Consider the following 15746-nt stretch of genomic DNA (forward strand, 5'->3'; position numbering starts at 1 on the left):
ACTTACCTTAACGCAATCCTCATAGCTCGGCGGGTGCTTTACATTGTTGTTCCCCAGCAGATCGTTGTGATGTTGGTTTCCCTGACCACCGCCTGTCATGGCGTTCGAGTACATCGATGTTGTATCGTAGGGACTCGGTTGACTTGTTAGGGCCGTGGGTGGTGGCGAGTCCACTGAATTGAGTGCTGCATCCAGCAATTGCTGCTGTTGATTCTCCACCGAGCCGGGGTTTTGCACCACCGTCTGGCCACCAGCCAAGCCATTCAGCAGCTGTGATGCCGTAAGGCTGTTGCTGTTGTTGTTGCTGCTTCCCTTTTTTGAAGCCTGTCCTAAACCCTTTTTTGAACTCGGCTTACGTCTCAAACTGCCGCCGTTGTCGAGTAGACCATCTGGACTTCCTTCCAAGAGTTTGGCTTTTTTTGCGGCCTTAGCTTGGGCTGCTTTAGAAGGTTGTTTGCCAGCTGCTATTACCGTGGGTTGCGTTATCATTTGTGGTTGACTTCCAGGTGGCGGTGAAGCAATCATAGTTTGTGGTGCAATGGCTATCATTTGAGGTGATCGTGGTACATGTTCATCAAGCAGGCGTACAATATCATGGTGTAGGCGTTCTGAGGCCACATCACGTGGCAAACGATCCATGTGATCGGTTATTTCACGATTAGCAAAGTTATCCAATAAGGCCTTGCAAGCTTCGTAAGAACCTTCGCGGGCTGCCAGGAAGAGTGGAGTTTCGTCTTTATCATCTTGGGCATCACGATTAGCATGGTGCATTAGCAATATGTTAACAGCCTCGGTATTGTTGACAGCAGCAGCCCAGTGAAGAGCCGTCTTGCCTGAGTTATCAGCAGCATTTATATCGGCATCAGCTGTAATCAAATCCTCTACCATACCTTCAATAGCCAATCTGGCGGCTAAGATCAAGGGAGTGGTACCATCATGCATGCGTGCATTCAAATTGGTGGCTCGGTTACGCAAAAGTATCTGGAAAACGCCCATTGCATCGGCAGCTACTGCGGCATGCAAAGGAGTACGACCGGTATTATCTTGGCAATTGGCATCGGCACCAGCATCTAGCAAACGTTTGGCCGCATCAGCTCTGGCATAACGAGCCGCTAAATGCAATGATGTTTCTCCCGTCTTATCCATGGTAGCATTAAGTTCAGCTCCTTGAGCCAATAGATCAGAAATAACCTGTGCAGTAGCATCTTCGGATTGTTCAATATCCTCACCAGTGTCGATGCCACCACCACGTACAGCAGCCACCATTAGAGGAGTCATGCCGCAAGGGCCTCTAACATCGACCTCATGTTTGCCATCTTGATGAGCCGGCGGAGTCATAATGGAGGATCTTACATCGGCCACATCCAAGTGGGCCTGAGACCATACACGATTGTCGGCTTCTTCGTAATCGGTAACCATGGTATGATCACTGGCATAGCCACCATGATCATTGCGTAAACGTTTGGGTTGCGGTACATCAGACTCATCATCTGACCATTGGGGAGCATGTCCCATATGTCCGGAATTCATATTAACATCATTACTCATACAGGCCATTGAGGGGTTCTTGTTAAGATTTCTCATTTCTTGTCCGGTAGGATCACGACGTCTGCGTTGAGGATTGATAGTGGGCGTGCGGAAGCCTTCGGGGAACCATGTTATGCCAGCAGCTCTCTTACGTTGTGTCGTCACCAATACACCAAACAGGGCGAAAGCCAAAACCACGAGTATAATACCCAAGGTGACATATTTAACATTTGTGGGCGAATCCATAACATCTTCTCCGGGATTGGTGACACCTCTTACACTGTAGATGGGGAATTTCGCTGACAAGGTATACTTTGAAGCAGTGGCTGCCAAAAATTCTGCCGCTTCCGAAGCACTATAGAAACATTCGGTACATTTGCGATTATCTATTTCCAGATAAACTTGTATACCCGTTTGGCCTATACGTTCCGAGAATAAGATCTTATTTTTGCGTCCAAATTCGGTATTTTGTATGTCATTGATAGGTTGTGTACCCTTCCAGGAGAAAATCATATCATTACCCATGGAATCTTTTTTAATGCGCACTGTAGTCCTCAAATGATGACCCATTTCTCTTAGGAACACTACTTGTTGTTCGCGGAATTGTTTCAAATCCATTAGCACTATAACCGAAATGGCACCATCCGCCAGATTAGGAGCTTCAGCTGAATTTTCGCAATCCAAACCATCCCAGTTGCACTCGGCATTGTTGCAGCCATAATCACAGAAACCATTGGCGTAGTGCTTTTGACAATAGGCGTCATAAACGGGATTACAGGGTTGTAGTTTCTTTTCACAATCTCGACCATCAAACAGACAGGCCGCATTGTTGCAATCTTCATTACATTTGCCATCCATAAAGACACGCCAACATTGTATGGGAGCAGTACAATTCACCCAAGGATTAATGCCTAGGGAACAGTCATTACCATCAAAGTTACAGGCATAGGTGTTACACTCTGGATCACAGACATGATTGCCCTTCTTTTGCTCACATCCCCTTTTAACACACATGGCTCGTTGGTATTCCAAATCCTTGGCATATTTCTCGGAAGCTCCTCTTGAAGGATCATTTTCCCAGCCGGGGTAATTGGGATCGTAACTTTCACAACGTTTACCCGACCATTTGCGGGGACAAAGACAAACAAAGTCGCCCAGAAGATTGTCACAAGCAGCGCCTTGTAGACATGGATTTGGGGTACATTCATCCATGGTATCACGTTCACAATGGCGACCTTCTGTACCCCGCGGACATTCACATCTGTAGCCACCGCCATCATCGATTATACAAGCACCAGCTTGACAAGGATTTGAGTCGCAATCATGTCCCGAAAATTCACAATTTTTACCATAGAATCCTTCGGTGCAGAGACAGTGGTGACCCCCCTGCTTGGGCGAACAAATACCACCATTTTGACAGGGTGAGTTGGCACAGAAATCCACCTTATTTTCACAATGTCTACCCATATAGCCGGGCTTACAATTGCAGTGATAGTTATTAACCAATTGGACACAATCCAAGGTGCCCGCATTCGAACAGGGATTCGAGAGACATTCATTAATATCACCCTCGCAGCGAGAGCCTACAAAACCGGGTGGACAGGCACATTCGAAACCACCTACACGATCTATGCAAGTACCATTGTTATGGCAGGAACCACGCTTGCAATCGTTTTCATTAACTTCGCAGATCAAACCAGCCGTACCAGGAGGACATGAACAGCTAAAGGTATTAACCAAATCATGGCAAGTACCACCATTTTGACAGGGATTGGGGGAGCAATCATCGATATTTAATTCACAGTTTTGGCCCTGGAAACCTTTACGACATACGCAGGCATATGAACCGATTAAGTCGCGACAAGTGCCGCCATTAAGACAAGGTTGAGATTCACATTCATTGATTTCCTGCTGACAATAACTGCCAGTATAGCCCTGTTTACAATAACATCTATGGATATTACCATGTTCTTTACAAGTACCATTGTTACACAACTGTTCCAAAGAGACTCCCTTACGTATGGCCGCATCACTACAAGAAACCATTTCTACATCACATAGTTTACCAGTCCAACCAGGAGCACAACGACAACTAAATTGATTTTTTACTTGGGTACAGGTGGCACCATTCTCACATGGCGATTTGGTGCACCAGTCAACATAATCGGTACATTGTTTACCGGTATAACCATACGAGCAATGACATGTGTATTCATCACCATTCTCATGACAAGTGGCGCCATTTTGACAAGGCTGGGAATCACATTTATTAATCTTGTACTGACAATTCGAACCGGTATAACCAGGTAAACAGGAACAATTATAGCTATTAATGCCATCGATACAAGTGCCGCCATTCATGCAGGAACTTTCCGTGCAATCCTCATCATTGGTTTGACAATTAATGCCCGAAAAACCCAAGGGACAAGTGCAAGTATAAGAGTTAACATACTGTCGACAGGTGGCTCCATTTTGGCAAGGCATACTTAAACACTCATTGATATCAGTTTCACAGTGTTTACCATCAAAACCATCCACACACAAGCAAGTGTAATCTCCTATACCATCCAAACAAGTGCCGCCATTCTGACAAGGGAACATGGCGCAGTCATCGGTGTTAATGGCACAATCATGGCCCTCATAACCCTTGGCACATATACATCTATACGAACCCGGAACATTATGACAAGTGGCTCCATTGCGGCAGGGTGTAGAAAGTTTACATTCATCTATATCTTCATCACAATAACGTCCGGTGTAACCTAATTTACAGGTGCAGGAGAAATCCAAGAAGTTGGGTGATGGTGTACACTTGGCATCATTACGGCAACGATTTGTAGCACAAGGATCCAATTTTGATTCACAATCCTGGCCGGTATAGGGCACCTTACAAACACATTTATAACCGTTGACCTTATCAATGCATGTACCACCATTGGCGCAAGGATTATTAATGCAATCATCAATATTGGTTTCACATTTCAAGCCCGTATAACCTGGCATACATTGGCACTTAAAGGCATTCAGTTCATCCACACAGAAACCACCATGTTGGCAAGGATTGGAGGAGCACTCATCGATATCATTTTCACAACGTTTGCCGCCATAACCGGGAGGACAATGGCAAATAAATTCATTAATACCATCCTCACATCTGCCGCCATTTATACAGGGATTCGAAGCACATTCATCTACATCACTAAGACAGCGTGGATCATAGAAACCTCTAGGGCATTCACATTTATAGCCATTAACCAAATCCATACAAACACCATTATTGGCACAGGGATTGGATGCACATTCGTTGATATTAATCTCACAGTGCACACCAGTAAAACCGGGAACACATTGACAGGTGTATTTATTAATACCATCAATACAAGTGGCTCCATTATTGCAAGGATTGCTATGACATTCATTGACATTTATCTCACAATCCTTACCCGAAGTTCCGGCCAAGCAATGACACATATAGGAACCAACACGATCCACACAATGACCACCATATTGACAAGGATTAGACTCACATTCATTTATTTGGGTTTGACACAAATAACCCGTGAAACCAGGATCACAGACACAAGTAAAACGGTTATCTCCATCGATACATTTACCGCGATGGCAGGGATTGGAATCGCAATCATTAATATTTATTTCACACGACAGACCAGTATAACCGGGCGGACATTGACAAGTATAACCAGCTATGGAATCACGGCAAATGCCATTATTACGGCAGGGCTGAGACTGGCAATCATCGATGTTTATTTGACAGCGCGAACCAGTAAAGCCCAGAGCACACGAACATTTAAAGCCATTAATCATATCATTACAAATACCACCATTCAAACAGGGATTAGATTGACATTCATTAATATCAATTTCACATTGGGTACCAGTAAAGCCGGGCATACAGACACAACGGAAAGTGCCGGGGTCATCCAAACAGCTGCCCTCATTTTGACACGGATGTGATTCACATTCATTGATATTCGTTTCACAGCGTGGACCCGTAAAACCCTGCGAACAATTGCATCTAAACGAACCGGGTGTATTGACACAAACACCATTATGCTCACAAGGAGAACCCTGATCACATTCATCTATATCTTCGGAACAGTCAACACCCTTATAACCGGTAGCACAGGAGCAAGTATAGGAACCATTGATAGGACTTGTATCACATATAGCATCAGCATGACAAGGATTTGAGGTACAGGCATCATCTAAATGACATAGTAATCCAGTTTTTCCTGGTGTACAACGACAATAGAATGATCCCACACCATCTATACAGGTAGCTCCATAAAAACAGGCAGCTGCTACACAATCATCAATGTTTTCGCTACAATCGGGCCCAGTCCATCCGTTGACGCAGATACAGGAGTAGGATCCCTGTGAATTCGTACAAGTAGCACCATTTTGACATACGGAAGGTCTGTAACAAATAAAAAAGGTATTGAAATTTGAATCGATATAACTTAACTGAGATCATCACGTATCATATATGAATTTTGGAAATGAACAGGTCATTCTTAGTATATTCTCTATAGTCTGGACTATAAATAGTTTAATACCTGCTCTCAAGATTCTTTATAGTTTGGACTATAAATAGTCTGTAATATGGACTATATAATCTGGACCATAGATTCTCTATAGTCTGGACTATAGATTCGTATGTACTATAGTATTTTATGAACTTCCATATTAATATTCATTGAAAGTCAGTCCATAAGATTTATAACTTATTCTATATCTAAGTACTTTATTTATTAAAACTCCATTTTTTTTAAATCTCTCTTACCTTATGGCACATTCATCGACATCTTTTTCGCAATTCTCGCCAGTATAATTTGGGGGACAGGCACAGTGATAGCTATTAATGCCATCAATACAAGTGCCTCCATTTTGGCACAAATGACCAGGACAATCATCAATATTTTGTTCACAATTTTTACCTTGATAACCTGGAAATGGAGAAAAAATTAAAAAAAAAAATTGATTAAAACAAAATTGGTAAATAATAATTAACTAGAAATATTAGTGTGTAATAGAAGATCATAAATTGACAATTCGTAGCTGTGCAGAAATCTGCAAATTCACAAAATGTCAATAGTGACAGTTAAATTGTCAACTTTAAATCTCAATATAAGAATTTGTTATTCAAAATTTTTGACATTTTTGTTATTTTAAGATCAAAAAATCTTAAAAATTTTCACAAATATGGCAGCTATCACACATACTTCTTAATGTTCTCTGTATATTCTTCTCTCTATTATAATTCTCTAAAAATGATCATAATATTTGTTTATAAAACAGGTAGCATTACCTCAAAAATACAACAAATGTTTAAATAAAAACCGGCTTAAAAACTAATGTTTGTACGTAAAATAAAAACACAAAAACAAAACTGTGTAAAACTTAAAAGAAAAACAATGCATAAACATATTTTTTTATAAAAACCTGAAGATATAATTCTCTTAATCAAAACGTATAACAGAAACAAAGAATAAAACAAACTCAAAATAAAATAAATTCGATTAAAAAAAAAAAAGGTTTGCTGGGAAATTAATATATCTCTACAACAGCTCAAAAGGTCGTTCCCAATGCTCTGGAATATATGAAAATTTTGAATTAAGTTTTCAAATATAAATATTTTGCCATAATTTTTTGCTTTTCTTAACCACTGTAGCTGGTCATTTTACTACAAACATACAAATAAAATATGTTATGGCTCTCAGCAAGAAATGACAAGAGTAATCAACAACACATTAAGAGAAGAAAATAAAGCATACATTAAGAAAACAAAACAAAGTAAATCAAATCTACAAAAACAACAAATAAAAGCGGCCATAAAGGAAAACAAAACAAACTTGGAAATACCGAATAGAATACAAACACTTATACAAGTTTACAAACTAATAATAAAAGACACGAAGCTTAAAACGAAAAGAAAATTTATAAACCGAATAAAAGAAACGAACATAAATCCGAATACCAACAAACTTTACTAAAAAAAGAACAAACGAAACGACATAAATCCAGCGAATGTTAAAAAAGGCGATCTTAACAAAAATTTACAAAGTTTTGGTTTGGTCAAGATATTAGAAAAAGTACTTTATTTGGTACAATTTTAACTTAATAAATACATTTAAAAGGAAAAGTCACAGTTGCCAAGACTTAAGTTAAAAGTATTTCCGGTTAGCCTAATAGCTCTTTCAGGCAGTTTGTAATGGATCACACGATTAAGTAGAAATAGGTACTTGGGCCAGATCTTTATAAAAACAAAACTAAAGACTTAGGAAACATGCACAGATTTTGTCGGGCCAAGATCTTATCATAATCTTTCAAAAAGTAAACTTTTTACTTATAATTGGTACATTTTGTTTCTTTCATATCATTTACCAACCCCGATATAAACATATGTACAAGCATTTAACCGAAGTACACATGTCTACAAACATAAATTTACTACTTACTATACTCACTCACTAACTAGCTGAGCGAAACAAATACAAAATAAAACATACATACAAACAGCAACAAAAACAACAACAAAACTATGTGTATATATAAAAAATAAAAACAAAACGTCGTCTTGAGATCTTCTTTCCCACGGTTCATATCTTGTATGTTTTAGTATGTTGTTGCTTTATGCTTTTTATATATAATTTTTTTTCTACTCACCACTACTACTACCACCACCATAATCATATAAACCTTAAGTAAACCCAGCAAACATTTGAAATAAATGTTTTGTAAAATAGTTTGTTCATATCTTTTCAAGATTTTGATAGAAGCTAATATCTAAATTTTTAAAGTTTTCTTGAAGTTGGATCATGGATATAATTCGTCTTTAATTTGTTTTCAAATCTTTGTGTTTGTTGGGTTTATACATTAATTTATTTATAAAAAAAAAAAAAAACAATTTCATAATGAACCTGATGTGTAGTGGTAAATATTGCCAGATTTTTGGCGATTTTTTGATTCAAAACTTTTTATTAAAGATTTGACCTCAATCTTAGACTAATTTTAGAAGAAAGAAGCCATCAGATTCAGAAATTGGTAAAGGAAATTGTTTCAGTTCTTATTACTGATCAAAGAATCTTATTATTCGAGAAGTTTTGTCCGAAATCTGAACTGCAGATAACTTTCTTCTTAAATTCAAAGTAATATAAAAAAATCTCTAAAAAATTTATGTTAAAATCCAAATTCAACATAAATACTTTAGTCAAGACGATCGGTCCATAATTGGCCATAGTACATAGTACCATAGAACTAACATTCCGAGTTTATAACTCCCATAGAACGATTCTAAATATCGCTGACGATATAAAATTAAACAAATATCTATCATATTATAATAATTTTTTAAGTGGCCTTAGCCCCGATACTTTAGTTTCTTCAAATTTAAAAATCGAGTTTCCTAATTTACAAGTCGAGAAATGAATCGTATGAAGCTAAAACAAAATTAATTGGTTCTTTAACTTCAGAATCGAAACCATTTTTAACACAATATTTCTTTTAAAAATATTGACTATATTTTGCATTTAATCTGGCAACTTTAATACACAGCTCATTCTTTATAAAAATAATAAGAAATATTTGAAAAAGCATAATGATATCAGCGGCAACATATACACATACATACATAAGTACTATCAAATCCATATAACGTCCGCTAATTTGCAAAAAGATCTAAAGAAGATTTAAAAAAGTACTATTTTAAGAAAATAATATTTAAACAAGTACTTTTGAACAGAGAATTATTCATAAACGTACTTTAGGATGATATATTATAGTTTTGCCCCTAAAGCTTTTTTTAAAAACTTATAAAGTTTTAGCCTGCGATATGTTTTTGCTGAACATATGTTGCTTTGCTGGGTTATTTCTCTGATATATGAACATTATAGAATGTAATTTCGTATTAAGATTTTTATTGTTTATTGATTTCTTATTTTGTGTTTTTTGGTATATTTCTTATTTAATTTCTTTTATTATTCTTTAATTCTCTTTTGTTTTTTATATTCTTCTTATAAGCGATTTCCCTCAAACCAAATATTGTTCTTTTTTCTGTTTAATTTGTACCTATTTTCTGACTTTTCTTAAGGTGTTTGTTTGTTTTTTTTTTTCTTCTTCATCATTTTCATTTGACGAAGACGTTCGTTAAGATTTTATTCTAGCAACCACCAAAAAAAACAAATTAATAACAAACTGAAAAATGTGGCAGTTGTTGTTTTTGTGGCTTTCAATTACAGCAACAACAATATAAATTATAACAACAACCATTATGTATTAATTTAAAATACGCCCTCTCTCTCTTTCTATCCTTTAGATTAAAAATACTCTTTTTCTGCACTTAATCATTAAGAAAACATCTTCGTCATACAAAAATCCAGCTGTTGTCATTTTTGTTGTATGTTTGTTTGTTGATTTCCTGAGATTTTGTTGTTGATCTTGCATTACTTTAAGTTCGTAAAAAAGCAGGGTTGGAAAAGAGTACCATAAAAGAAATTCCTTAAAGTTTCACAATTTGTTTCTACAATTATGTACTACAGGGTTATCTTAACAATATACATATTCAAATAATTATCCAGCTCTGCTTTAAGTACTAATCCCAGTACTTCACTGTATGTAGGTTTCTTAACCTGATAAAAATGTCGTCAAGTATTTTAATGTAACCAAGTGAGTACTTTTTTTTTAACTCTGTCAGTCTTGGCCAATATTTAACAGAATATTATGATACCTATGTACCTGCAGACATAACCAAAGACTTGTGTAAAATACCTTTATTATGATTAAAATATTCCTATACGTACAAGAGACATTATACAAATATCTATGTAAAGTAGTTGGGTATTTATAAAAAAAAGTACATACAACTTTCATTATATAAAAAAAGGTATTATTCATGAGCCAACTAGATTTGAACAATTAAAAAATTTGAATTAACCACGTACTTGTAGATACATACGTATGTATGTATATTTAGTTGGACGTGTTTCATTTTTTTTTTTTGTATTAATTGTTGTTTTTGTTTGTTGTCAAAGCTTGTTTGATGTTAGATCGTAATTTGAAATACACTCGTGTTTTTGTGTTTTTTTTCTGTTTTAATATCAATAATCTAGTTATATGTAAATAGCACAGTCTAATTAAAAAGGTTGTCTAGAAATATATGTATATAGACGACAATGCATAATTTAGGTTGCTAATTTTAAGCTTTAATGCTGAACAATTTAATTGATATCATTTTGGAAAAAAGTGATTTTCAAACGGAAATTTTGAAAAATCTTTCTATAACAAGGAAATCTAAAAAAAGGCTAAAACCACAGACCAAGCGCCTGTATACAATAGAAGGGAATTTGGTGAACTTGCTGTGAACATTCCATTCACAATAGGTGATTTTGTTCGCAAAACAACTGTTCATTGTTTCGAAAATTCCATCAAAAAAGTTCGTAACCAAAAAAAAAATAAAAAGGGATCATATTTCACGTGAAATTCTGATTGGCAATAGTGGTGAATATCTCTCAGCCGAATGTGATGGAGAAATTCCAAAGCCAACGTAGCACAATCCTTTAGAAAAGTATACTTTAGACTTCTATAAAACATTAAAAAAGTACTTTTTGGAAAGTTCGTGAACGAAAAAGGAAATATTTTATATGAAATTTTGATTGTAATAGAGAAATTCTGAAGCCAGTTTAGCTCAATGCTTTAGAAAAGTATTCTTTTGACATCCAGAAAAGTCCCTTTTGATAAATAGTACTTTTTTAAGAAAGTAACAATATGTTAGTATTTTTTTGTAGAAAAAAGTACCAAAAACGAAAAATCCTATTTAAATGTGTACTTTTTCAGAATTTCAGACTTAAAAATACTGTACAAATAAAACGGCTTCGATGAAACTTATATTTAATTAAGTACTTTGTGTAAATAGTACTTTAAAAAGTACATTTTGAGGAATGATGTAAATGTTTTTTATTAAAAGTATCATTTTATTAAATAACCCATTTAAAAAAGTACTATTTTACAAAAATTAACAATTTTAGGTACTTTTTAGTAGAATAACGTACCAAGGATAAAACGGCCTTAAAAAACTTTTCCACATTTAGTACTTTTTAATGGTGATAAATACAAAAGTACTTTTTTCAGAGAAACTAATTTTTGTACTTTTTTTTGGTAAAAAGAAGAACCAATTGAAAACCTATTGAAAACGTACCTATATATAATAAAGTACCATTTTAAAAAGTACTTAACAAAGTTTTTTGTAGAGAAATCGACTTTGGCAGCTTTTGTTAATAACAGCATTTCAAAAAGCATTTTTTGGAATATGTACCATTGGACTTAGGACCATACAAAGAAAATTCATTAAAAAAATATTTTCTTAAAAAGAGAAAATTAAAAAAAAAATATTTTTAAAGAAAATAGCTTTTAAAAGGAACTTTTTGGGAAAGTAACACTTTATAATAAACATTTTAAATTAAGTTCAAATTAAAGAGTTTCCTTTTTTTCTCGGCACTTAGAAAAAATTCTAGGATTTGAGAGAAAATGTACAAAAATATTAGGAAATTTTCTTCATTGCTTTGGCAAATGATGAACTTCCAAAAAAATGTCTACCCACTTCCTGTTAAGTCAACTAAATGAAGTTAATTAAGTGAAAACTAACTAAATGACAAATAAATATCCCACAACTTTATTTTGCTCAACTATTTAATTAAGCAAAAATACTAAAACAAAAAAAAAAATAAAGTTAACAAGTTGGCTAAATGGCTGACTGGTTCACACATTTCTCCAGTTTCTAATTTAAGGAGGAGTATGTACAATTATATATGAATGTTTATTTAAGATACACATGATTTTGTTTCACATTTCTAAGAATCCATAGATTAGGTTTCAAACCGAAAAAAACAAAATTCAACAAACCAGCAATGAGACACATATGTATACTATGTACAATACATACATTGTACATACATATATAAAGTAAAATTTAGAGAGAAATAAAACAAAAAGCTTGTTTGCCTTGCATTTAACCGCACCTAAACTAATCAACTACACTACTTTACAGTAGATGCCAGTAAATAGTACATAAACTATGTAAGTAAGTATCTAGATACTTGTTACTATAGATACACTCTTCTCCTATGCATACATAAACTTAGAAAAGTGATCGCACAGCAAAAAAAAAAAAGAAATAAGCTTACAGATCACCAATTAAAAAATTGCGACTATTTATTTATTTATTTGCAGTTGACTTTTTTTTCAATTTCTAAACATCAGCACTTAACTAGTAGTTGCTGCCTGTTGCTGCTGCATCCATTAGATTTTGTATCTTTTACTCTCCATGTATGAGTAAATACAAATGTTTGTTATAATAAAGATAATAAAGCATAGACGAAACAATAACACAAAAACTGAAAACGGCAGACGGACGTTTAACTGCATGTTATGAACTTTTCTAATTAATGCAAATAAATATAAAATTTTCAAAAAGCTCAAACAAAACAAAACCAACCTTACTTACTAACGAACTGCCTGCTAGTTGTTGTTTTTTTTTTTTTTTGCTTGCAACTCCCGCGCATTTGTAAATTATTATAATGTTCATTGCATATGATCATTATTAGCTGTGGTCATATGAGTAAATGCTGAGTAAGTGGTTCCTCCAAAGAAAATAATAATAAAAATACAAAAAAAAACAGAAAACATTTTGTTTATATAAAAACCCTGATCTCTGCAGCTGTTTAGAATGTGTATCTTTTGTTGTATTTATAGCTGTTGTTGTGGTTGTTTATAAATTCACATTTATAAGCCGAGAATGAATGGGGTTGAATGATGTTGATTTCGTTCAATTTGTTTCAATTATATTCAATTTAATTAATTTACCAGCAAAAAAAAATAATATAAAATTGCATTTCATATTTGCACTTTCAATTTGAAAGTGCAAATGTGTTTAAAATTTTATGTGTTCTTTTTACAAAAAAAAAAAAAAAAAAGAATATAGAGAGAAGGATGACTGAAAAATGTCACACTTGCACTATTGCTAATCTTGCACTTTTGCTATGAAAATTCATTCAGTTATATTAGTCATATATGTTAATTAAACAAGTTTTATTTTCATATTTCGAAAATTTAATTCAATTCAGAATCATAATACATTTATAAATAAATGTTTAACACTTTTTAGCCTTCTACGACAACAACAAAGTCTAGTAATGTCACTTCTCCTGTATAAAAGTCAAATGGTGTTACATGTAGAATAGTCCTCAAAATACTAAAGCACCAACCACGAATTAATATTGTATCAGTTTCATTTTTTCCGGCATTTCAATCAGAAGAGATTGAAAAAATGGGTTTATTTAGAGAACCCATCAGGCCACTTGGAAACGGAATAATAAAAATCATATAGGATGCCCCTAAAGGGAGCATGACGAGAAGCCTTATCAAAGTAAGCAAGTCTAAGGCAGAGATACAAGTAGACTTGGCTCAATCGGCGGCGCCTGTTCGCCGGTAAAATCGGCAGCGGGTGGTCGCCGGCCAAATTTTTTCACGTCGCGCCGCCGCTGACCGAAATACTAAAGTTGTTTTTACTCTATACACAATTGGGCGTTCGGCTTCAGACGAATATAGAGCATGTGTAAAGGACAATAAAACTCTGTGGATGACGAGAAGCCTCCTCAAAATGAGTAAGTGAAGGCAACTCGGGTAAAATCGGCTAAATTTCGCAAGTCGTACCGCCGCCGACTGAAAAACTTTAGTTGTTTTTAAACTATACACAATTGGACGTTCGGAATCTAGAGCATGTATAGAGCAAAGATACAAGCCGAGACGGCTCAAATCAATTGAGCCGACAATTAAGACGCCGTCCACCTTTCTTTGTCATTGTCAAGCTTTCGTCGATAATACTTTCACTGAGCACTACATACATATATGAACCTATAAGGTTTTCGACCAACAAACATTTTCTATAAAAAGGTGCGGATTTGATCTATTTGTATATAGTTTTAATCTTTCTATCCTTCTATCTATCTATCTATCTATCTATCTATCTATCTATCTATCTATCTATCTATCTATCTCTATCTATCTATCTATCTATCTATCTATCTATCTATCTATCTATCTATCTATCTATCTATCTATCTATCTCTATCTATCTATCTATCTATCTCTATCTATCTATCTATCTATCTATCTATCTCTATCTATCTATCTATCTATCTATCTATCTATCTATATATCTACCCACCATCAGGTGTTCAAATTAGACATGTTGGTTCTTTTCTTGTTAGGACTAAGGCTTGTCTAGAAAACCTTTTACAAATCTTTCCTAAATTTTGAACTCATACTCAAATGCTTAAAACCTAAATTTAAATGAATTGATCCCCCTAACATATAAAATTTAAATCTATATTAAAAAATTCTCAAAACTTATGTTCAAATTGATACTTTTCAAATCCAATACATTCATTCTAAAAACCTAATTTTCTATTTTATTTGCAAAAACGTTTGTCTATGATTTTGTGGCGAAGGTCACTATGTGACTAGGTTGTATGTAAGTATCTATGTATATTTCTATTGTTATACATATCTATAAGCTACTACACACGCACATGTTTTTTTTTTTTTTTGAATAATAAATAGATGCCTAAGTTGAGTGACTATTTGGCAGACTACAACTATGGCTTGAATGAAAGAAAGCGCCCATGTAGAGGTGCGCACAGACAAACTTGTCAAAATCGTGTGTTTAGGGTTTTTTTCTGCCTACAATGTTCACTTTACAAAACTACACATGTGCAACAGGCACTTCTGTTTCGGTGTTTTTTGTGTTCTTTTTTTTAATCCTAAAACATGTTGAAGGCAGATGTTTAGTTAGAATAAATACAAGAAAATTTCTGCCTGGCCGACTGTTTGCCTACGACTACTACTACTACTTGTTTTTCTTTTTCTTAGCATTATGCTATGGCATGGCCATCACCATCATCATTATTTGATTTGCCTTTTGCTTGCATCCCATTATCTATGAAATTGCTAGGTTCCTGTTTTGTCGGTTAGCTTGTATTTGTTGTTTTTTCTCTTTTGTAAGAAAATCGTCTAAAAAAACATTGTTTTGCTGTTGACTTTTCCTTTAGTAGATTGTTTTATTTTCTTATTATTGTTGTTGCTGTTGTTTATTGGTAGTATTTCCCTCCATTTTAAATCCCAACTTAAAGAATGAGAAAATGTAA

General features: G+C 34.6%; 1 protein-coding gene across 1 annotated transcript in view; it reads right to left on the reverse strand.

The window, feature by feature from the left end:
- LOC119604598 (neurogenic locus Notch protein) overlaps positions 1–15746 on the reverse strand; it is a 77428-nt gene that overhangs the window by 1692 nt on the left and 59990 nt on the right. The window contains exons 6-7 of the mRNA XM_037957323.1: positions 6332–6494; positions 7–5965 (exon numbers count right to left, since the gene is read on the reverse strand). Coding sequence (XP_037813251.1) covers positions 7–5965; positions 6332–6494 — 6122 coding nt within the window. The remainder of the gene's footprint in view (positions 1–6; positions 5966–6331; positions 6495–15746) is intronic.

The sequence above is a fragment of the Lucilia sericata genome, unplaced genomic scaffold (assembly GCF_015586225.1).
Source record: "Lucilia sericata isolate MDLA Ls3-8-SP2 unplaced genomic scaffold, ASM1558622v1 Contig000407F_arrow, whole genome shotgun sequence".
NCBI classification, from domain to species: domain Eukaryota; kingdom Metazoa; phylum Arthropoda; class Insecta; order Diptera; family Calliphoridae; genus Lucilia; species Lucilia sericata.